General features: G+C 35.9%; 3 protein-coding genes across 3 annotated transcripts; all 3 read right to left on the bottom strand.

Moving 5' to 3' along the window:
• Nucleotides 1-4,226: 4,226 nt before the first annotated feature.
• On the bottom strand, nucleotides 4,227-5,177 carry LOC121133519 (olfactory receptor 8D2-like). Its single transcript, XM_040730187.1, has one exon. It carries the CDS (start codon nucleotides 5,169-5,171, stop codon nucleotides 4,248-4,250), a length of 924 nt encoding a protein of 307 aa, XP_040586121.1. The 5' UTR covers nucleotides 5,172-5,177; the 3' UTR covers nucleotides 4,227-4,247.
• Nucleotides 5,178-13,841: 8,664 nt separating this feature from the next.
• LOC101836098 (olfactory receptor 147-like) lies at nucleotides 13,842-14,795 on the bottom strand. Its single transcript, XM_005069368.2, has one exon. It carries the CDS (start codon nucleotides 14,793-14,795, stop codon nucleotides 13,842-13,844), a length of 954 nt encoding a protein of 317 aa, XP_005069425.1.
• Nucleotides 14,796-24,010: 9,215 nt separating this feature from the next.
• LOC101835838 (olfactory receptor 145-like) lies at nucleotides 24,011-24,970 on the bottom strand. Its single transcript, XM_005069367.2, has one exon. The coding sequence runs from the start codon at nucleotides 24,968-24,970 to the stop codon at nucleotides 24,011-24,013; it is 960 nt and encodes a 319-aa protein (XP_005069424.1).
• Between the last annotated feature and the right edge of the window lie 552 nt (nucleotides 24,971-25,522).

Raw genomic sequence — 25,522 nt, 5'->3', positions numbered from 1 at the left:
TGTTTATTTATATGGTGGATTACTTTGTATGTTGAACCATCCCTGAATCTCTGTGCATTTCTGGGATATTGATTTTTTCTTAACTTTCTTTAAGGGATTCATTTATTTCTTCCAGTTTCTTTGTCTTTTCCTCCATTTTTATTTCATTTTCTTTTCATAAAGCTATTTTTAAGGTCATTTTCTTGTGCTTCATCTGAGTTGGGATGCTCTGGTTTTGTTGTTGTAGAACCACTAGTTTCTTGTGCTGCAATACTGCCCTTTATGCTGTTGAATGTATGCTCACATTGTCCTCTACTTATCTCTACCTGGGATTGGTGCATGTGGAGTCTGTATCTCTGTGGGTCTCTCTTTCTGCATTAAGTGGAGATGTGACCTATAGTTCCAGGAGTCGATCTTCCTCCAGGTACATATGTTGCCTGTGACTCTGGTGGTTGTTCTTCCTCCAGATGTAGTTGGGGCATGTGACTCTTTTGATTGCAGATGCAGCAGGGAATGTTTTTATAGGGGTGGAGAGAGTGCTCTTCCCTGGCACTGGAGCAATGGTAGATGAGTTGGGACACAGGATGTACACCCATGGCCTAGGGCCTAGAGAGCAGGGCTGTCCAGTTGGTAGCTTAGACCCTCACCTTTTCCTCCAGGTGTAGGTGGGGGGCAGGACTCCCTTGGTTGCTGGTGCAGCAGGGAATTTTGGGGGAGGGGTGGATAGGACATTGTTGCCAGTCACCAGAGCTGTAGTTGATGGTTTGAGGCACAGAATGGCTTCTGTGTGCTAGAGCATAGGGAGCAGGGCTGTCTAGTCTAGAGCTCAGACATTCAACTCTTCCTTCAGGTATACCTGGGGCAAAGCTTTTCTTTCTTTCTTTTTTTTAATTTTTAACAGATAATTAACATGACATTAGAAGACATGCTTCCTGCTTTCATACACACATTATAATCAAAGGATAAATTAACATTTTTAGCTTGAATGATTTATCAACATTCATCAAATAGAACCAACTATCAGTGTCCTGAAGCAGATGACATATAGCTTTTCAGGATACATTAGTATGAATATGGTGTGATAAGCAGCTTTTATGTGATGCTTCTAGGACTTTGTACTCATTAGGAATAGAAAACACTCATACTTACCCTAATCCCCTAGAGTCCACAGAATTTAAGAGCAGCCTGGAAGAATGACTTCTGGGCTTCATGTTAACATCTGTCCCAAGAGTGATGACGGTTGTTAGGAAAACTTTTCTCTGTATTCACAAGTTATCTATGAAGATGCAAAATTAAGTGAGATGTCAATTGCTAGTTCTTGACTAAGATTTTATATTTTTATGCAGAAAATTACTTTGTTTGGTTTTGAGTAACTTAAAGCAAAACTAAACACTTAACAGTTTATTTGAGTGGCCTTGTGAGAGAAGCTTTGTTAATGAGGAGGAAGAAAACAAGGTCTTATACACTCAAGAAATCATTACCATGTAGCTGGTGCTGCAATATGCAGGCTTTCTCCAAGTCTCAAGATCAGATACACTGAGTTTTTGAAGATTTTCCTTCAACAACATATTTAGAGATTTGTCATCCTACCAGTATGCACGAAATTCTTCTCCTTACCTCATTCTCTTATTTTTTTGTAGCTTGTGGTGGTTGTTTTTGGGATAGAATCTTGCTGTGCAACCTAAGAACTAAGGATTCAGCTTTAAAGGTTTCTTAGCTCAGCATCCCAGGACTTGGATCACACATGGGCCTGGCTGCTTTTGTTCTCTTTGTTAATTTCCCTTACTGAAAATATATATATTTTTTCACATATAATATATCCTGATAGGGTTTCCCTTTACTCTACTCCTAACAATCATCTGCCACCTTCCCTCCCATCAGAATTCACCCCTTTTCTGTTTCTCTTTTTTTTCTTTTATCATTTTTTATTTTAATTTTAAATAGCTTGTTTTACATGTCAATCCCAGTTCCCTCTTCCTCCCCTCCTCCCGCACTCCCCTTCCCCTCCAGCCTCCCACCCTATTGCCAAATCCTTCCACATAGGGGATATCTAGAGTCTGTCATTTCACTCCGGGTAGAGCCCAGGCACTCCCCTAAGAGTCCAGGCTGAGAGAGCATCCCTCTTTGTGCTATAGGCACACGAAGCCTGTTTGTATTCCAGGGATAGACACTGATCCATTGCTCAGGGCCCCATAGGTTGCCCAGGCCTTCTCGCTGACACTCACATTTGGGGGTCCAGATCAGTCCCATGCTGGCCTCCCCTGTTCAGATCAGCTGTCTCTGCTGGTTTTGCCAGCCCATTCTTTGCCAATTTGCTCATCACTCCTCTCTCTCTGTCACTGGGTTCCTTGGGTTCAGTTCAGTGCTTAATTGTGTGTTTGCCTCTGCTTCCATTAATCACTGGATGAAGGCTCCCGGATGGTTATAAACATCAAGTTCATTATCAGGAATGGGCATTCGAGGTGGTCTCTCCACTATTGCTTAGCTTGCCAATTGGTGTTATCCCTTTAGATCACTAGAGGTCACTCTGGTGCCTGATCTGTCTTCTAACCTATGATTCCCTCTTCCCCCTATTCTACCTCCACCCACTCAACTTCCTGTTTCCCCATGACCTACTCTCAGGATCCTAAAGGATAATAATAATAATAGAAAATGTTGAAAATGACAAATTAAGGGAACTAAAGGAAAAGAGACCAAGAAAAGGAACAAGAAACAGTTTATAGATGCAGAGACTCACTTATTTGCATACACAGGAATAATTAAATACACCAAACTGGAATCCCTAATAAATAATGTCAATGACCTATATACCTGAATGTTATAAACTACAACCTAAGTTTTAAAAAGCCCTTTCATAAAATTGCTTGACAAGGAATGCCCAAGATGCAATTGAGTTCATGTTCTGTTGGCCATCTACTGCTGAGAAAGGGCCTACATTTAAGAGTAATTTGTTTTCCCGGTGATACTCCCTTGTTGAAACCAAATTTTGATTTGCAAGTGGATATCAATTCTACTTTTCCTTTCAGCTCCAGGAAACCATCTATTACAGGCACCTGCAGGCCCTGTGTATACTGACTCAGTCTCTGTGAGTTCTTATATGAGCTAATCCTATCAATTTAGAAGATTTCCTTACCTAAGTGTCCTCTATCCCCTCTGGCTCTTCTACTCTTTCTGCCTCCTTTTCCACCTCAAAGGTAGATTCATAGTATGATATTTAATTTAGCATAAAGAGACATTTTACAGACACAGTTCTTTTCTAATTTTCCCTTACACATAATAAAACATTAAATTTGATTACTATACATATACTTCTTCACTTTAAAGAAAATTAGATGAGGTTGGAAAACTACAGCACACATGAATCAAGGTGAACATTATGAAGACTGAAAATCAACAAATGGCAGAGGGTCAGTTTTTCTCAATGTAATGCTGTAGGTATAGGGTATGCTGTCATTTTGAGAACACTAACACACTTTCCCCTTATTTCCCACTTCTATGCTATAATTTTGTATATTCAATGATATTCTTACATTATTGCAACAATTTTAGTCTACACAAAGCTTATTGTTTGGTGTGCAATGTGAGGGAAACCACTCTTTATAAGGAAGTAATGACACAAATGACAAAGCTTTGCCTTGATTTTGGTATTGATTAATTTTACTGTGGTTGCAATTATTTCCTTAAATACAATGGCTTAAATTTATAGGAATTGTTAAGCTACAATTCTAGAGACATGTTTAAAATTGATTTGAACTGGCTCAAACTGATGCTTGGCCTGCACATCACTCCTCCTCAGTATTCCAAGAGCAGAGATACACAAATAGTATTGAGTTTCATGCAGCTGCTGGAATGCCTATCTGTGTGCTTGTGTCACATCGTATTCTACCTTGTGGTCATAAAGAGAGAAGTATGTATATGAATAAGTTCATGTACCCAACACTCAGGAAAATCTTTCTTCAAACATACTTATGCTATCCTTACTGTCCAGCCAGTGACAGCAATATTTTTATTATAATCAAACTATTTCAGTATGTTTAAATCCTTTGTCTTCCATCAGTTTCTATTCCTCTTGCATGTTTATAAAGATTACGCTATCCATCAGCAAATTATATTGTTTGATAATGCACAAAAATGCCTCTGACTTTCTCAAACACACACACAGACAAACCATTTCTCAAGTATTGATGACTATTTGCTCTGGAGGAAAGAAAAAATACAAAGATAAGATGAGAACTTCTTATGTTCCTTTATTTTACTTTTTCTCAATTTTAGGATGACTTCCTTAGCCCAACTAGCTTTTTCAATGCATTCTTTACATCCTTGTTCCTGAGGCTGTATATTAGGGGATTCAGCATTGGGATCACTGTGGTATAGAACACTGAGGACACTTTCTCCTCTTCCATGTTATTGCTGGAAGGTGGCTTGAAATACATGAATGTTATAGACCCAAAGAAGATTCCCACAGCCAGAATATGAGAGCTACAAGTGCCAAAGGCTTTGGAACGCCCTTCAGTGGAGCGAATGCGGAGAATACTAGCTAAGATGAAAGCATAGGAGATGATGACAGCCAGTGTAGGTGCTAGGGTATTGATTCCACCAATAATAAATAGCAGTATCTCATTGATATGGGTGCTGGAGCAAGAAAGAGTCAACAAGGGCAGAATGTCACAAAAATAGTGGCTGACAACATGAGACCCACAGAAGGACAACATTGTCATGCGAGTGGTATGGACAGTAGCCCCAAAGAAACCCAGTGAGTAAACCACAGACATCATTATGTAACAGACCCTTTGCGACATGACAATGTTGTAAAGCAGTGGGCTGCAGGTGGCAACATAGCGGTCATAGGCCATGGCTGTCAGGAGGTAGCCTTCTGCGATGGCCAGAAGGAGAAAGAAGTAAAGTTGAGCCATGCACTCCAGAAAGATGATGTTCTTCTCAGACACAAAGTTCACCAACATCTTAGGTGTGATGACAGAGGAGTAGCATAGGTCAATGAAGGATAAATGGCTGAGAAAATAATACATTGGGGAGTGAAGTTGAGAACTGATGGCGATTAAAAGTATCACGCCAAGGTTCCCCACCACCGTGATCACATATATTATAAGAAAGGAGAGGAAGCGTGGCAACTGAAGCTCTGGACGTTTTGTCAGGCCTTCAAGGATGAAGTCAGTCTCTGCAGAATGGTTCATAGTAGCCAGTACTCATAAACAGTATCTAAAAGGAGAATGGAGAGAAAGGTTGATGGTCACTCTTAATTTCTGTCTCTCTTTGATGGATTCCATTTCTGGTAACCTCATTTCTCCCATACCTCTGTGTACTCCTTAGACTGTTTTAAAACATTACTTATTTTATTTCAATAAGTCATCACATAATAACATCATTTTCTTTTACTACATGAAAGCCTTCCCATATTTTTCTCCTTGTTCCATTTAAATATCATAACCTCCTTTTCATTAATTATTGTTACATGCATATATCTATATGTATATACATATATGTTCCTTATTGCAACCTGCTTTCATTGTATTGTGTAATTTGTATGAATGTTGTAGTGATTATCCTTTGGAATTGTACAATTCCCTAGGTTTGGTTATTTCTCTTGCTTTCAGCAAATCTTAGGTGTCTGTGATTCTTATATAATCTTGAGGCCACATGGTTAAAATTTTATAGACAAAGCCAGATGTTAACAGTCTTAGTTGATCTCCAGTTTATTGGAGATTCTTCTGTGTCTTTTAAGTTTGTACACAAACTTAACTCTGCAAATACTACAAAGTATGAATAAGCACAATCTCTGACCTAATTATTATGTTTGTATAATAAAAGAGTACTTACCATTTTTAACTAAGTACATACCAAAGGAGTCATTGTCTTTACAAAATTTAGTTTTCAATATAGTTTAGGTAATCTAAAAATATTTTCTTTCAATTTCTCAATGCATTTACATGACTTGACATCAAAGTCTCTAAACCTGGGAACCAACACACAATAAACTGAGTTTCTAAAGCTGGAAGAATCTATGTTAAAAAGCAAAAAAGGTTATAGCAACTTCAAGTCTATCCTCCCTAGACTTGCCATTTTTCACATCCTTCTCAGAAGAGAAAGCTAGAATAGATTAAGGCATTCTCCTTAGTATTGATAAAACAAATTGAAATGTGCTTTTATACTCTAACCATAAAGTATTGCTGAGGCCAGCCCTGTCCTTAAATGACCAAAGCAGAGCTGACTTCCAGGTGTAATTGAAGAAACACCAGTAAATCGGTGTTTACTTCACGGACTTATTTTCCTTGCAATATTTGAAGCCAAACTCTGTGATCTTCTATTAGATCAGAACTCTAGGCTTTCTTATTTAATTTTTTTTAGACCACCAAAAGTTCAATAGTCGGAATATGTGCCTCTTCAAAGGTAATGGTGATAATTTTATTGATTAATTTTGTATGGAACTTGTCCCTGCAGATGTTAGCGAAGGCACAGCACTTAAGAATATTGACTATTCCTCCAGAGAGCATGGGCTCATTTCCTAGTACACACCTAGCAACTTAAAACCATTTGTAACTCCAGTCCCAGAGTTTCCTCCTGTGACCTCTGTGGGCACCAGGTGTGCATATGATGCATTGACAGACACACAGACCAAACACCCGTGCACATAAAATTAGTATAAGTAATATACTATAGTAATATTAGTAATATATTACTAGAAATTTCACGACAGGAAAATAGAAAATGTCATGAAATCAATATAGTCTGAAAGCACAGTTTTTTAATTTGAGAAAAATAAATGGAGAAAACATTCATGTGTACAATAAATAACCAACATTTTTTTGTATAGAAAGCATTCTTAAGAGCCAAAAATATCAGAGAAATGTGTTTCAATATGGTTTTGAAGGCCTTCTACAGCTTCTTTTAAACCAGATTTGAGGACGTATTATTGCACAGGATGGATTAGAATATTAACAACAAGAATTGAGTAATAAACAGAGTAATAAATCTGAATGTCTAAAAAAAGTGATTCTCTAGCCTTGACTACATAGCGATTGCCTGTCACAGAAAACAAAAGAAAATGGACCATACTCTTAGGACAGTTTGAGAGTTACTAAGATGTTCAGTGCTGTTAGACTGGAATACCTTCAGATGGATGCTCTGAACTTGATCAGTTAAGAATATGAATCAGATTGAGACATTTTTAATTTATACCCATAGATAGCCCACCACCCCATGTAGCACAGCAAGAAAACAGTTTGTGACACTTAGTAGGTACCACAGTTTTGTTTAGGTGCAAACATTACTCACTGAATTTCCTTTTGTAAGAAAAAGTTATCCAGGTAAACTACAGATGATTTTTGCTCATTGTGGCAGCACAAACAAACCCCATCATTGTATGTTTTGGTAGAGGTCAATAGCAGATGAGCACGGACATATCTTTTATCTGGGGATACTTAGTGAGTTCAAATCTCAGGGCTGCCAAAAAGTATTTATACATAACAAATATAGAGATCATAATATCCACATAGTTAGATTCATTCTTTCTTTTGGATGCAATTTTTAAAATTTACTAACAACTTATCGATACACTTCTGTCCCTCAGTAGCTGCAGGGTTAGACATCTGAGTCAAGTCTCTCCTAGAAAATGTCCAAGCGTTTGCACACAGCTGGTACACATCCTTCTGTATACACAGATCCTCTCTTGATTACTTACAATGCTGTATAACTGCCCTTTAGTTATTTTCACGTGTGAAGAACACATACAAAACAGATTTACACGTGCTCAGTACAGACAAAAGTGCTTTAAGTATTTGTGGTCAGTAGTTAAATAAATCCACATATGGATCCCAAAGGCACCAAAGACCAATTGCAGAAGAGAAATTTAGATGTTCAGACAAAGGTACGTAAAAACACACAGTGTATCTATACATACTTTTCCTTAAATCTGTTGCTATTACAGGATTCAATACTCAAATAGCTCTTGGACAGAAGGTTGCACTGTCAGTCAGCCCAGGAGCATCTTAGAGTTACTTGGAAAACTTTAAATAAACCTATTCCTAGTAATGAATAGGCCTACATTTATGTTCCAAATGACAATGCTGAAGACTTCTGGCTAGATTCAATTTTTAGGCGTTTTATTTGAGAAGAATCTTTGGAAGACCACAAACTTGTTCTGCAGACTTAGGATTCACTAGAGCATAAAGCTGTTGATAAGGTTTCTAATGAAGCCTGTAGTTTGGACCTCTAAATGCTAATTTGTGATTTACTAGTATTCTGCCTCCCTGGTTCTACAGGGAGCTAAGATTCATTCTTTTATGCATTCACACTTGTTGACTCTTAGCATCATTCTTTCATAGGAAATACTTTTGAAGCATAAAGAAGAGCTCAAAATGAAAGAGAAAAGTTAGGACGATTTAGAGGGGCACTTCAAAGCCATTGCAAGTGCAGCTTAAAGGCAATGGATGATGGTTACAAAATCCATGGAAAATCCATATAAATGTATTTCCTCAAACTGCAGTTATCTAGATATCGAAAATTTGATCATCTTAGAACACATATAGGTACATTCAAATAGCTGATATAATTTATATGAGTGCTTTTTGACATTGTTCTCTAAGGGGCAGGGGATTCTGAAACAATATTTTGATATCCGACCAACTAACCCATAATGAAAGTCACAAATGAACCAAGATAGAATATCACATCTGAAATTGTTGACTAAAAATAAAATATTATATACAATGTAATTGAAAATGAGCAATTTCCAATTTCATCCAACATGTGCTCTATGTAGTCAGAGAATGAGATATTGAATTTTGGCACTTATTGTTTTCTCCCTTGTTTTGGCACCCACAATTCCACAATCCTTGTAGATCTATATTGCACAATGGTATTAGATAGAAATCTTGTCTACTGTACTACTCGATATGTCTGAAGGAGCATGCAAGACAACTAACTAATATTCAATGTGTAATGATACAGATGCTCACAAGGTATACTAAGTTACACATGAAATAATCAGCATTTATGCTACATATGCACGTATCTGCATATATATGTAGATAGAAAGATGTATAGATCAGCAGATAAAGATATAGAGAGTGAGAGAGATGAAATATATGTGTCTAGAATGAAAGTAAAATTTGAGGTTTTGCTTCTGTGCTTAGTTAAAATGTAGAAGTCCTTCTATTAATCCTTAACTTTTAAACAAATGAGTAGAACAGTGTACATTAAGGCAGACAGTGAGCAGGTGAGAATATATTAAACCATGATTTATCTTTTCTATGCCATTATCAGAGCAGTTGTATTGAATTCACATCAAAAGTAAGTGAATACATGTATAAAAAAACAAATGCTATATCATAAATAATATAGCATAGTGTTAAGAATTTTAATATCACTGTGGAAGTATTCTACATGGCATAAAACTGTGGTTGATTTCAGGTTAGTCATTAACTACATATTAATCACCTCAGTGGTATATTTTGTGGGATTCCATTTAGAGAATTAAATGAGTCAACGTATGTGTTAAATAGATTTCTAAAGTTTGGTATATACAGTGTTATGTTGACCAAGAAGATCTACAATATTGATGAGCTAATTATTGTTAAGACAGTATGAACAGTACCACTCAGATATCCTTTAAGACTTATTCAACACTATAAGAATTTGAATCTACTTACCTTAAGATGTTTGCTTCAAACACAGAGATCCTATATTATTTAGAAATGTTGAGTTTGGTTTTAGAAATAAACAAAAAATCATTCCCAAAGAAGCACAATCTCTCTGAAGATTTGGCTCATGTGTGATACACAATTAATAAAGAAATAAACGAGGGCTTTGATGATCTCAGTAACAATTCATTACCTCAGGGATTCGACACCATTAACAAAACTCAATAATGAATCCCATGCTGTCTTCCTACATACTCTAGAATTTACAAATTATGTTATTTTATGTGTTGTTATCTTAAGTCTACTCTAGTAGATATCAATCAGTCTTAAAGGAGTTTTCTCTCTGGAGAAATGAGTATATTTCCCTATTCACTAGCCTTTATGCTTTCTATCACAGAATCTGTGAAGATACACAGTGACTCAACTACTATTGCTAAAAGACTAATTGTAAATAGAGCATCCTTTACTGTGAGTCAAGACTTTCCTCAGGAATTTCATTAGTTTGGACTACTTGTTCAAATCCCAGCTTTCTGCATTATGATCTAGAACACATAATCATTAACACTGTGTGAAATCATTGGCTACTCAAAACGTGTTAGATTCTGCTACTAGTATCCATTTCTCATATTTTCCTTCTTGATTGAAACAAAATATACTCTGGACCAGGATTTTATTATTATCCATGCTCACCATGAATCCCATGACATTCCTTATCCAGCCTCCAGAGAAGGCTTGCACCAATATAGTTAGTTTCAATTAAAATTTAATTAGTTCTTTGAGACTGTTTTGGTCATGTTCACATCAAAAAGGTCTTTTGAGATCAACTCCTCATTTCCTAATGACATAACTTTGTGTCAGTTTTATTGACATTAATTTATTTAAAACTCACAATTAATTGGTGGTGCACAAGTATTCTTATGATTTGTCTTACGTTGGTATGTTTGACTTACCAGGGTTACATTCTTAGAGAAATTTGTCTCTGTCTACCTAGCAGCTAACAATTGCCAATAGTTCCATGGTTAGGGGCAGGAGTTTGTGTTCAACTCTCCTTTCCATACTAGGATTTGGTCTGACCTAGATTTATACAAGTCTTGTACATACTGTCATAATTTTATGAGTTCCAATGTACAACTAATCTCTAAAAGGTTTGTATTTTTATTTTTGAGATTAAAGTGTTGTTATACCATACCCCCTTACCTTTCTTACTCCAGTATCTACCACGTTCCTCTTTCATTAATTCATGACATCTTTTTCATTGATTATTTTGTATACACACACACACACACACACACACGAGAGTGTGCTCCCATGCACCTCCATCACAATAAATAAATTTAGAAATGCATCTAATGTTAGCTGTATATTTATACATGATTTAAAGGGGTGGTGATATCCTTAAATTTATTTTAAAAATTCAAGGTAGCCAACCCTTTTTTTTAAAGCATGAAATAACATTATTTTATAGTTTATTATAAGTTCAATGTAAGACTGTGCCTAGCATATTAGGTTGAGAAATAAAGATTTTAAACCTTCTGCTTCTTTGTGTATATATGTTTATTCAGACCATTTAAAACCATAGTTTGATAAGCAATGGTTTATTAAATTTTTATCCATCTCTAACAGACGCAAAAACATAGACACACAGACACACAGACACACAGACACACACACACACAAATCACTGTTGTTTTCTTATTTTGAATACTCTGAGTTCAACATCTGAGCACTATATGTTCCTCAGATCTATGTTAATTTACCGATCTGCCTTTTCATTTAAACAATTACACATTTCTTACCTCTTTCCAAGAGTTGCAATTGTTTTAATTACAACATATACCACTTTTTGTAGTATCTTGGTATTTTATTGCCTAAGTATCATTTTTATAATCATAATAATTTAAAGCATTTTTAAGTGTGTAAAAGATGTGCAGGGACACAATAAATTACATTTTCCTAAGATACAAACTGTAACACATATGATGTACTAAACACTAAATAGCACATTTCAAAGGAAATTTGCTGGTAATGATAGTAGCCTATTTTAAAAAGACTTTCGAAATTTTCAATTACATGGGCAACAGTTACTGATCTGGTAATCCATTCTCATCTCTTTCTAGAGATAGGTGTGCTTTAACAGAGTAAATTCTAAAAACAGGAAACGTTATTCCTATTGAGGTATAAACTAGAGAATGGCCAGATGTTTGCACAGTGAAGATTAAGGCCAAGACCAGGTTTCATTTGATGCTTAAAATATACTTTGTAAATCTGTAACCAATTAACACAGATTGCTGATGCCATAATCCCTTCATTTGTTGCGTATACTTCTTACCTCACATACTAAAATAATTTTCTGTTGTTGAAAATTATTTCTTCATTTCTGAGGCAAGGCTCTGATTTGGATTTATGCTAAGGATTCTTACACAGAACTGAGGGATTTTTCATGCAGCCTGTGTTATTATGTAGAGTGAAGGAATGAAGAAGTTACAAAGAAAGGAAGAGCCAAAGTAAAGACACATGAAAGGTATGAGAGATTTCAGAAGAAATATTCCAAGGGCTCTCAAACGGTGTCACCCATCATGGGAAAATGAGAATGTTTGGAAAGACATGGGATTGCTTGTGGCATTGATTTTAATATGCATGGGCACCAACTACAGTTTAAAATATTTTCCATGTTATTTTATTTTTTAAGTGATTAGTCTCCACACAAATATCATTTGTTTTGGATACATGAAAGACTGAATTTGTAAAGTAAAATGAAATGTTACCACGAGGTAAAGAAAGTAGAAGTGCTGTTGCTTTTGATGTGTTTTCAAATGTGTTTTTCCTACTTGGTGAACTGTAACATAGTTTAGAATTAGCAACTATGTCTTCACTTTAGAAATATTTCCACTGAAACTCACCATGAGTGAAATAAAACATTGTGTCCTTTATCTTCCTTTAACTGCAGCAAGTATCTTTCCTCTGTATTGCTTTGAATGTCTTTTTTTTTTTGATGAAACAAACTAATCACAGTATCATATATTTGAGAAAAAACTACTTTTAATTTCAAACCAGTCTCTAAGAAAATAAATGGCATTATTTGCCATGTAGATCAAAATAGAATTGTCTGTTGTTGTAAGTTAAACATTCTCAAATTTCACATATGCTGGTATGCCATAGTAGCAACATTAAAGTAATTTCTAAAGGTTTCTGCTCCAAATCCATAAAAGTAACATCTCCACTTATGATTTAGCTTCTGAAAAATTTTAATTAAAGTACTCCTTCAGTCCATATACAAGAATAGACATAGCCGGAAATTTATACATATTTAAACTACTTCTGACATTTTTAGATTAAGTAAATTTAAAATTTTGATGATATGCCTTATACAAAGACAAAAGAAAAGAAACTTTTGTATCAAGGAAAATGAGAACTATGCAGCATATCTAATGTTACTATGTTCACAACAAAGAGACTCAGAATCTATAAGCAGAAACAAAAATCAGTTTTATTGAGGCCAACTACATCAACTGACAACTATAACAAAAATGCAATTATGAGTATTGTAAAAAACATATCTTGATGCTTCAGAAATTGTTTGAGATCAAATATTGAAAGGCAATCATGCCTGTGGTATTTACCTTCAGTATATGTTTACACTTGCTAACATTTTTGCTCATCTTTAACAATCCCTTAAGGCAGTAGAAATTGGTGCAGATTTGCAACTGCTGCCAAAAATTATGAAGTAATGTTTGAAATAAATTTTTCAAAAAACTCAAAAATTTTGTTCATTATGTTTGTTTTGTGAGAAAATCTGAGCCTGTGTCTGAGTGATATGAATTCCACTGTGACACCAAAGATGTACACAGCAGAGCAGGGGCCACAGACATAATCAGCCTCCTATGCACACTGTAAGTCGGTGCTGTGTGCTGTTATTTGATTAATTGCTTATCAAACCAGTTGTATATGTTTAAGCAATAAACATATTTCCATATAGGAAAATTAAAAAGTAATACCTTTTAATCTTTTAATGTCTCAGTTATGCAATTATCAATGTAAAAGTTGCAAGAAAAAGTGCAAGGAAATGGATAATTGTCGAGTAAAGCAAACAGGGCTCTAAATTAATGGAGACACTGAATCAGTTTTGATTAAGGTCAGTATCTAGTCATGATAAATATCTTAAAATAATCAAGACAATTATTTATTCCTAACATTTCTTCTTTGTGCTCAAGAAAATAGTTTTCTCTTCAGAGTTTTCTTCAGAGCAAGCTTGACATCCTTATTTCTTAAACTGTAGATTAGGGGATTCAGCATTGGCCCAACATTAGTGTAGAACACCGAGGCCACTTTTCCTTTATCCATAGACTCTACATCAGAAGGTTGCATGTACATGAATGCGGCTGCTCCAAAAAAGAGGGAGACAGTCATTATGTGGGAGCTGCAGGTGTTGAAGGCTTTAGCTCTGCCCTGTGTGGAGCTGATGCGAAGGATGCTGGCAATGATGAAACCATAGGAGATGAAAGTGGTACTGGTAGACACCACAATGTTCATGCCAACCAGAACAAAGACCACAACTTCGTTGTCATAAGTACTGGTGCAGGAAAGCTGGAGCACCGGGAGGATATCACACAGATAATGATTGACAAGGTTTGCATCACAGAAGGTCAGTCTTGCCATGCAAAGGGTATGAGCCAGGGAGCCCCAGCATCCCATCACATAGGCACTAAGCACAAATACAGCACATATCCTCGGGGATAATATGACATTATATAGCAGTGGCTTGCAAATAGCAACGTAACGATCATATGCCATTGCAGTCAGTATATAACATTCTGTAATGACGAAGAAGCAAAAGAAGTAGAGCTGAGTCAGGCAGCCTGTGTAGGAGATGATGTTTTTCTCTACCACAAAATTCATGAGCATTTTGGGGGTAAAGACAGAAGAGTAACAAATATCTACAAATGATAGATTAAAGAGAAAATAATACATAGGTGTGTGAAGGTGTGAATTCAACGAAATCAGTGTGATCAAGCCCAGATTGGCCACTATAGTAACCACATAAATTCCTAGAAACAGGAAAAACAGAGGCATTTGGAGTTCTGGCTGGTTAGTTAAGCCCTCTAGGATGAATTCTGTCACCACGGTGTAATTTCCATCTGTCATCTTTCTATAGATCTTCATCTACAGAGGTGAAGAAAGAGACACTTATCAGAAAATTGAACTTACCTAAGACATTGCCCATCCATCCTCTGGACTCTGGGGTTCCTTCTCAGACCCTTGGATGGACTGAAACATCATTTGGTTTGAAGAAATTTCTTGCCAAGAGAGATTGTCTCAGGTTGCCTTATCACCATTTAGCTCTTAGTGTCTTTGTAGGTCCAACTCCCTTCCTTTCTATAGAGGTTGCCATATACATTTCAGAAGTGGCTGGAAATGTGTTATCACAAACATGTGCCTATTTCAGGGTAAATATCTAGAATCCCATTGAGTAGATTCCTCACCTAGGAAATCTTAAGTGTAATGATAGTCCATCTTATTAAATAGTAACAAATTTTCTGTGCTACATCATCTCAGCAGATCTTGCATCCAGCTGACCTTTACATTCAGAGTTAATAAAAACCATTCCTTAAAATGGCGCTGGTGGGAAACAGAAAATTCATTTTCTTCAAATGAGTGGCACTTGGCATATCAACTACACAGTAGGGCAGGGCTCATTCTCTGGAGTAGATAGCCAAGACAAATCAGACTCCATGAGTTTCAGTGACTTTTTCTCTTTTACTTTTAAAAAGAGTCAAAGAACATGCAATGGCTTGGATATGAAAGAAAAGAGGCTCTGAGAAGTGTAGGGAGATGGGAAATAAATCCTAAACATATACTAAATGAATAGAAATGCAAACTAATCAAATAAATTTCTAAAGGTGTTAAATTAGCATACTCACAGAATCTTTTTTGAGAACTCACTTCTAGTCTGTTTTTATTTGATTTGTAAATGATTTGCATGAAGATAATCCCAAAACTTGCAGATGGAAGAATGGAAGAGTGTTGCCACAGACTACTCAGGCTTCTGTAACGCTGGCAGTATCAGGACACTGCTTGCAGCCATGAGTGGTCCTGGAACTCCTCCAGGAATGAAACTAAAGTGTGCATTTTTCTGGCCTTTTGCAAGAAGCCCAATGCAGTCATACCAGAAGAAAGTTTACCATTTATGAATACATGAACAACCCCGGCATTCAACACAGAGGGTGTTGTCATGTTTTGACAACACCAATGATTAGTTAATATCCTCCCTGGAAACTCATAAACTGTTTACATCTGAACAGTGGTGAGCACAGAATCCCCTTAGAGACACTGTCTTCCTCTCAGAATGCATCTCCATGGCCATTACTTCATTTTCTAAATTGGATGCAGGAGATATCTTCAGGGACCTCTCTAGATGCTTTTAGGCCTTGACTCAGATGTCAATTGGCCTCGATACTTGATAAATGCTCATGTCCTATACTTTATAATAGTAAAAAATTATGAAACTGGATCTATAGAAACAAGGTTCCCTAAGCATGGTCCCTATGCACATCGGCCTCATCCTTTTCATGGGCTCCTCATACCATACATCTCGGGTATTTCCTGACTGCACTTGGATGGAATGTCTTATTAATTAGCTGTAGCCTCAATATTTCCACTTGTCAAACAAGTCAAACTTTATTTAAAAAACTTCTTGTTGAACCTAAGTAACAGAAACACAGCTCTTTTAGAGTGTCGGAATATTTTTAGAACAAAAGCACTTGGTACTTTGATAATATGTTAATATTTCTCGCTAGGTTAAACATATAAAATCAAACTCCCATAAATCACAATGAACTCCCATGACATTAAAAACAGCTGCGGTTGTTTTACTTCATATGCAAGAAGTTTGGGTTGGTTGTTAAAAGCTTTCAGAAAATCTGTTTTGTCCTCCCCGCCAAGCAGTGCTCAACAATACAGAATAGCATAAATATTTGAACAATATTAAACAGGTATAAAACAACAGGTAAAATGAATCTTAATAACATGCAGTCATTATACTAAACTGCTTTATTCATAGTATTGCTTGAATGGGCACAATATAGATGTATGGACATGCTTTTCATGTTTGTTCTCATACTCCCTGTAATGTCTAAGGTCTGTTTCATGATTACAGAGCGTCTCTGATTGAATTTACCAGCATTGTACGTTCCTTGGTGAGCACAAGGGCTACTAACAGACACCATAGCTTTAGAATCAACCCAATAAAATGGTAGAATTACAATGAATTTTCTTTAGAGAAGAAACAATGCATGGGTATATATTTCTTTACGATTACTAAAGCTTGCCTGAGGATTCAGAAAGCAAAGTTGGCCACAAGCTATAGAAGCCAAGAACATACCAATAATCCCAGCAGCCAGAAACTAGGAGGTGGTGGTACACACCTTTAATCCTAGGACTCAGGATAAAGAGATAGGGGGATCTCTGTGAGTCCAAGGTCACCCAGATTTTCACCAGAGTGAATCAGTCCAAAAGGGAATTATAGCTCACACTTTTAATCTCCACATTAAGGAAGTATATAATATAGAAGCAAGGTATCAGAGAGGTATTCATTCTCCAGTCACACTGAAGACAGGCTTTCATTCTCCAGCCATGCTGAGCAGAGGTTACAGTCTGGGGTTTGGTGAGAGCTTGTGGTGACGGGATCAGCCCATTCAGTCTCAGGTAGCAGTAAGAAGCTAGTGGTCAGCTACCTTGTTTTTCTGATCTTCAGTTTGAAGCTTGAACCAAAATATCAGTCTCTAGATCTTTTCTTTATTTGTGTTACAACCATGTCTTACATTCACTTGTAAAATTCTAGATGAAAATCTATACTTAGTTTACTTATTTATTTTTCCAGATGTTTTGAAATATAGTTGGTATCCAAAAATTATATATAACTTATGTATATAACTTTTTAAGTTGTGATTTCTGTATACATTATGTTATCATCATAATTAAGGTAATATTTCATCACCTTCCAAAATTTCTTTGACTTCTTTGGATTGGCTTTGGTCAGTTTTATGTTTTTGTAAGAATATGTAACATTAAACACACCTTCTTATAAAAGTTTGAAGTGAATATTTCCACATTGTCAACTAAATGTACTATGTTGCACAGTTGACATCTGGAAGCTACTGACTTATGATTAACTTTATACTCATTGATCACATTCCTCATACCTTGCTATTCTTCTGGATTCCTTTATTCTATGATCTACCTCTTGTGTTCATCTATCTTAGATGCCTTGTAGAAGAGAGACAGCACAGTAATTATTCAAATAATTACTTATCGCTGGGCGGTTGTGGCGCACACCTTTAATCCCAGCACTCAGGAGGCAGAGGGAGGCAGATCTTTGTGAGTTCGAGAACACCCTGGTCTACAGAGCGGGTTCCAGGACAGGCTCCAAAACAACACAGAGAAACCGTGTCTGGAAAAACCAAAATAATGCTAATACTAATACTAATATTCATACTAATGACCTATCTCACTGACATTGATATTTGTTAGGACCACACATGGCACCAATAGAATTTCTTCCTTTTTAAGCCTTCATTATATTCCATTCTATGTCTATGCCATTCTTGGTTTAGTCTTTCATGATTAAACATTTGGTCACTTGAACTTTTTGCAATTGTAAAGAGTGCCTCTATTAACGTGAGAGTGCAGATATGTTTTAGAACTCTAGATGTTTTCTGACTTTGTTTAATTTTTGATGAATTTACAGGAGTGGAATTGTGAGATAGTTGTTTTTGAAGATTTTTAGACTTGTTTTTAATGTACTTATGCAATACAGAGTATAATATACAATTCTTTTTTTTTTTTTTTAGTTTTACGAGACAGGGTTTCTCTGAATTGTTTTGGAGGCTGTCGGTCCAGCCCGGCCTTAAACTCACAGAGATCCGCCTGCCTCTGCCTCCCGAGTGCTGGGATTAAAGGCATGCACCACCACCGCCTTGCAATATACAATTCTTTAAGTTGTATTGTGAAGCTGTGTACTGAGAATACAAAGTAGTATATCTTATTTTTAATGGAATTTACAACACCATCATTAATTATGAATAAAAAATTGAAAAAATAAGAAAAATGTAAGCTCTAATGTGAATAAAAAGGTGTGACACACAAATATAAAATGTATTGGTGTGGGAATGGATAAGCCATTTTACCCTAGTCCTAGAGTACATGTAAAGAAACTGAAAATTCAAAACACTGTTAAAATTTTTTTCCAGAGGATTTTGATACTCAAATATGTACCTAGGTACTATGAGGAGTAAACAGAAACAATGATATAATTTGGGCATCCATGAAAAGTTCATATGGAAAATAAGAATGAGAGAAAATAAAATCATATTTTGGGGACCTTGGAACATAGGAAAATGATGTAACACTGACCAAAAAAATGTTGATACATACAGAAACTACTTAAGGAGGGCATTAATACATTTGATACTGCTAATGTAAAAAGGATGAACTTAGTTCATTTGCCTTTTGATCATGGATAGACACATGAAGATGCAGGTACAGAATTATCTCCTTCCTAACCAACCGTCTTTTTGACTTTTCTTCATAATTAGTTAAGCCTTGCTTCTGCACATACTATTTTCTTCAATAATCCATCTATGTTTCCCATTAATATACTTGGATCCCTCTCCCTGTACCTCCAAGAGATTCTCATGACTTGTAGAACTTAACACACTGCCCTGAATTTTCTGTGGGCATCTTCTTCTGGTATTTCTTTCTATATTATAAGGCCTTAATAAGTGGTAGCATGCTCAGTTCAAAGAAAGTTATGTAGCATTTTTTAAACCTCAGAAACTTACTAAAAGAATGTGATGGTGATGAATATAGTGAAGTTTTTGTGGACATGGGAAAGTATTGCCTTTTGGAGCAAAATATTCTTTCAAAAGTATTTATGCTGCAACATCATATTCATAAAAATTCAGTGACCTTTTTTGTTGCTAGATGCCAATAGTTAAGTTTGGACTTACCAAATAAGAGGAATTGATTATTAATTTTAAGTACAGAATTTATGCCAGGAAATAACTGCTTAAAAGCAAAATGAAAAAAGACAAAGAGAGGCATGCTCGTGAGCACTCAATCAGCAACTGAATATCTATAGATTAGGAGTCCCTCAGAGCTTCAGTGGTTCTTTCAAATCTCAAGGCTAATTCCCCACACTATTTAACAGGAAGGAAACCAATAATACCTTAGTATGACAAAAAGATATTGAGTCCCACAAGGTAAGCTTGCTTTTTGTCCTGAAGGAGATGAAATCTTTGTGGATTTATTAAAAATCCATGTTTGTTTTAGGGGCTTTGGAGAGTTTATAATTAAATAATACACATTATGGAGATAATTTAGTTTCTCTCTTAAGCCTTTGAAGGTATTTCTTCCCTAAGGAATCAAAGTCAGACTCAAACACTTCCAATTCTAAGGGTCAAATGATGTGAAACCTTCATCATATTTTCTATCTTTTCTATTTATTTTTGTTTTAGTTTAATTTTATAATTTTTAAATTTGCTTAGAGGAAAGATTTTGAATATGTTTTCTCAATAAATAAATGATAGCTGTTTGAGTTTGTATGTATCCAACTCTCCCTGACTGTATCCTTGTATACTTCTTTATGCATAAATTTCAGAGATCACTTTCTTCACTGCCCCTCTAAAAGGCTTAACTAATTATTCTTTATCAACAAAAAATTTGGAGTCAAATATTGGGTTAAGAACCTGAAAGAGCAGAGAAGCAGAGTAGTAGTCACCAGCGACTTCCTGCCTCCTTTGTACCTTTCTCCAAAAGGGCTGAGATCTCTGTCAGTTCCAACTGACTCACTAATAATTCCTGTTGCCTATATGTCTACAGTCCTTCAAACCACCATAGTTAATTTTGGTCACCTAGTAGCTAGCTCTGCCCTCTGACTCTAAGCCTAGTCATCTCAGTAAACTCACAAAAAGGTGACTAGACTTACAAAGTGCTACTTGAGGTTTTTATCAATAGTAACCTATTTCTGAGTAGGGGAGACTCTTCAGGGGCACTGGTCAGGAAGATTCACTGAAAAAGATTTTGTGATTCAGTCCTCATTCTGGAATGGCTTTTCAGCTAAGCAGCTGCCTTTGAATTACCTATGCCCTTCAAAATACTTTCTCCTGTAAGTAGAATTAGCCTACTGTTTCATCAAGCTTATTTTCATGAATAGAATTAATTCTCTAGTCTTTGGTTGATGCCCCATCTTGGATGAATAGCCCCATCCCCTTTATTTTACATTTCTTCAAGGAAAAGAACACAACAATCTTCTCTCACATCTCCTAGACTCAGAGGCTGCCTTCTCTGCAGCTTTTACTTCTCAGCCTTCCTAGCATATGAGCACATTCAGTTGAAACTACTCAGCAAACTGGTTTTGCTCTTTGACCCTTTGACAGTATTTGCCTTGTCTTCTTGGTGTTATTTACCTATTTAAACAGCTATGTATCAAGATTATTTAGTTATTTAGTCAAGGTCTAGATATGTAGCCCAAGCTATATATATAATTTGGGGGCTCAAAGTAAAGTTGAATGGACAGTACAATATCATTTTATTGGCTCTGACTTGCCTCATATTCCATTTCTATCAACTCGCTGCAGTAGCATGCAACCCCTATTGTAAGAGAGAAACCAAGTATGATACACGAATTATCACCCAAAGTCCAAGATTAAATTGTGAATCATTTCAGATGTTGTAAATCTTTAGGTATTGACAAGTGTCCACAATGAATAGCTTACTCCCCTATGAAAATTTCCTACATATCACTTATTTACTGTTTCTACACTTAAACCCCAGTAACCATGAACATTTTTAAGGCACAGTAGTTCACTTTTTCTGGAGGTCACATATTTAGAATCATGAAATACGTTTGTGTAATTTTCAGACTGACATTTATCATTTAGTAACATTCCTTTGATGTTCCTCCGTGTGTTTTTAGGATTTTACCCATTTCTTTTCTAATTTAAGAAAATCCCAGATGGGCAGTGGTAGCCAATGCCTTTAATCCCAGCACTCAGGAGGCAGAAGCAGGCAGATTTCTGTGAGTTCGAGACCAGGCTGGTATACAAGAGCTAGATCCAGGACAGCCTCCAAAGCCACAGAGAAACCCTGTCTTGAAATACAAAAGAAAGTAAGAAAATCCCTTGGTGTGAATATACTAAGGATTATTTTATTCCTTCACATAATGTTTTATCACTTATTAATAATTACCTCTAAATATCTGACTGCAAGTTAGGTGAGGCCTTTTAGCTTCACGTTTTATTAGGTAATTATCAGTGAGTGCAACTGTTAGCTCACATGATTCAATATGGATTGTTTTTCTTCACAGGGTTTCTGACATTTTTCTGAAATTTTAAAAAATATGATCTCAAAAGAACAGGCAATAAAAGCAATGATGTAGACTATGTAATCATATCAAACTTAAAAGCTTGTCACAGAAAAGGAAAATTCAACAAAATGACAAGATAGTCTGCAGAAAGTAAGGAAATATGCACAGACAATACACATGATGAAGGATCAATATTTATACTTTGTTAAGAATTTAAATGGTCACATGCATATAGTAAAAATTCAGCAGCATAAATCATAAAGCAGTTCCATGTAAAAACAATATTTTATACTATATTTTATCTGTTAGAATTGCTATTATCCACAAGGGAAATAAAACAAGTGTCTGGGAATATGTTAGAGAAAAGGAATCCTTATATACTGTGGGTTCTAAGTTTATAGAGGCATTATAAAATACAATAAGGAATTCATAATGCCTAGGTGTAGTTAGTGAACACAAAATAAACTGAATGGTATTTGTGTAGTCACTTTGTATCACTTTGCTTGGCTTAGATATGTTTGTGTATGTGTGTACAGAAGGGTGTTCTTTATTTTATTTTATTTTTATTTTGTTGGTTTGATTCAGAGAGAGAGGAGAGAAGGGATTTGGGTAGGTGGGAAGATTATACCAAATGAGTTGTATAAAAAGAATTCAAAAAACAGAATCTTAATGAAACTACTGTGTTAACTGTATATATCTGCTAAGTATATACACAAAGGGAAATAAACCTTTATGTTAAAAAGACACTGCACCCCCCTCCGAGATATGTACAGGGTTATTCTCCTCAGTCAGCATGTGCAATTGACCTAGATTTCTTATCAAAAGATGAATGGATACAAAACTTAGGGTGTGTGTCCACAAAATAGAAGTTAGTTAATCTAAAATTATACAGTATGAGTAAACCTACAGGACATTATCCTGAAAGAAAACTGGTAATTGCAGAAAGACAAAGAGCCTTAGAAGCAATTACATGTGAATTATGAAAATGTCAAAATTAAACAGAATATACTAGTGGTTCCTGAAGGACCAAGGGGGACAGGAATGCGGAAATGTGGATCAAAACGTACAAAGTTTCAGGTACAAGAGAGGAAAATATTCAAAAGACAAGTTGCCTAATATGTTATAGTTAGTAAAATTATTTTGTCTTGTTTGCTTTTTTTCTTTGTTTTCACTTTCTCGTTTTTGAGACAGAAAAATAAATAATAAAAAGTTGGGAGACTACGAAGGTAAGGAGGATCTAGGAGGAGTTGGAAAATTGAAAATGCATGATCATAGCTTATTAAGTAAAATATTTTAATATATTCCACACCTGAAAGTTACTCAGATATTTCAGAAAATATTAATACACAAGGTCACATCTATCATCATTAATTTTATTTAGCTACTCTGCTGCACTGATTATGTATTTATGAACATCTTTTTATGTACTATGAGACATGATATAACATATAAAATGTTTTGCCAACATGAAAATAATAAAGGTTATTGTTTACAAAATTATACATATTTTCAAGTTTATTTTTTGTTTAGTTGAGATGCCCAGAGAGAATTCAGCTTTGCAACAATGAAACTTTCAGGTCTGAAGTATACATATATTATATTATTAGTATATATAATTATTTGTCTCACAAGATATTCTTTACATGATAATAATATCTAACCTATAATTAATTGATAATTATTCTTTAAAAGATATGGAATTTACCCAGAAAAACTGAGAACACAGACAGACTATAATGAAAGAAAAACAGTCAGGCATGGTGTTTCATGAGCATAATCCTTTCATTCAGGAGACTGAGACAGGATGATTACTATGAGTATAAAAAGAAGAAAAAGGAATAAAAGAAAAGGGAAAGAAATAACTTCCTCAAAATATGATGGTAGATTTAACTTATTTTTTTCTAATCACCCTGTCAGATGATAGGATATCCTGACTGTCCCAAAGTTTCAGACCAGGTCAACTCCAAATCCAATGCTCTTCCTTTTCACATTTCAAAAGAAGCCAGTATTTTCTTTAATAACTAAAACTACCCTCAGCTCGGGAGGATGTAATCTTACTCAAAGTTTTTCTCAAGGCAACCTTGACTTCCTTGTTCCTGAAGCTGTAGATCAAAGGGTTGAACATGGGTACCACAATGGTATAGAAGACAGTGGACACTTTCCCTTGATCCATTGACAAAACAGAGGAAGGGTGGAGGTACATGAATGCCCCTGACCCAAAGAAAACAGAAACCACAATTATATGTGAGCTACAAGTGCTGAAAGCCTTGGACCTGCCTTCCATGGAATGAATCTGAAGTATGTTAGAAAGAATGAATGTGTAAGAAACAATAATGGTGATGCTGGGCACACCTACATCAAAACCTACAACAATGAATACTACCAGCTCATTGATGTAAGTGCTGGTGCAAGAAAGCTGTAGCAGTGGAAGAATGTCACACATGTAATGGTTGATGACATTGTCCTTGCAGAAGGCCAATGTCAGCATGCACCCAGTGTGGGCCCATGCACCAATAAACGCTCCCACATATACAGTGAGAGCCAACAGAGAGCAGACCTGAGGAGACATGGTAACTGTGTACAGCAGGGGTTTACAGATGGCCACATAGCGATCATATGCCATCACTGTCAACACATAGCATTCAGCACTGACAAAGAAGCAGTAGAAAAAGAGCTGAGTCATGCATGCTTCATAGGAAATTGTGTTCACGGCTGAAACAAAGTTTGTCAACAGTTTTGGGGTGATGACAGTAGAGTAACAGAGATCAATGAAAGATAAATGAAAGAGGAAGTAGTACATGGGAGTGTGAAGGGAAGAATTTACTCTAATTAGAGTAAGCAAGCCCAGGTTTCCTGCCACAGTGACAACATAGATGCCTAGAAAGAGGAAGAAGAAGGGCAACTGGGTCTCTGAATATTTTGTTAAACCCACAAGGATGAAATCAGTAATGAAGGAAGTGTTCCTAGCATCCATTCTCTTCTATCAGGATCTGAAAGACACAAGAGTCATGTTCAGAATTATGACAAGATGCTATACACACATAGTCTGCTTTCAGGAGCCCAGAGAGCCTTCCCTGAAACTTGCCTATTTTATGGTTTATTACTGGTTCTATGGCAGAGACACAGATGCAAGGTTAAGCATATCGAAAACACATGGGAGAAATGTGCTAAGAATACACACAGCCATTCTCATCACTGTGCTTCTTTCGTCTCTACCATTCCAGGTTATGCTTGTCAATATTCACTAACTACATTCTAGTTACCCTGCCTTGGCAGCAGATTTTGATTAGGAGTCATTCTGGATACAGATCTTGAGGACTGAGCTGGTACATTGGCTTCCTGGACATGAACACCAAGCATTACATTGTCAGGAGATCCAGAGTCACCTTCACAGACAATTCTCTGATTTAAAAAATCCTGGAGAAACTGCAAACTTTGGATCTACATTCTCCTACAAGAACGTTTCACCCCTCTACATTCATAGTCAAAGCTGGGCAAGGCAGTAAAGCACATGAAAGGAAATAAA

This window comes from Mesocricetus auratus, unplaced genomic scaffold, assembly GCF_017639785.1.
Source record: "Mesocricetus auratus isolate SY011 unplaced genomic scaffold, BCM_Maur_2.0 Super-Scaffold_100022, whole genome shotgun sequence".
NCBI classification, from domain to species: Eukaryota; Metazoa; Chordata; class Mammalia; order Rodentia; family Cricetidae; genus Mesocricetus; species Mesocricetus auratus.
The sequence above is the reverse complement of the archived record's forward strand: the minus strand, read 5'-3'. Positions and strand labels throughout refer to the sequence as shown.

Excerpts from the sequence above, each read along its gene's own strand:
- LOC121133519 (XM_040730187.1), bottom strand. The coding sequence starts at position 5,171 with ATGAACCATTCTGCAGAGACTGACTTCATCCTTGAAGGCCTGACAAAA.
- LOC101836098 (XM_005069368.2), bottom strand. The coding sequence starts at position 14,795 with ATGAAGATCTATAGAAAGATGACAGATGGAAATTACACCGTGGTGACA.
- LOC101835838 (XM_005069367.2), bottom strand. The coding sequence starts at position 24,970 with ATGGATGCTAGGAACACTTCCTTCATTACTGATTTCATCCTTGTGGGT.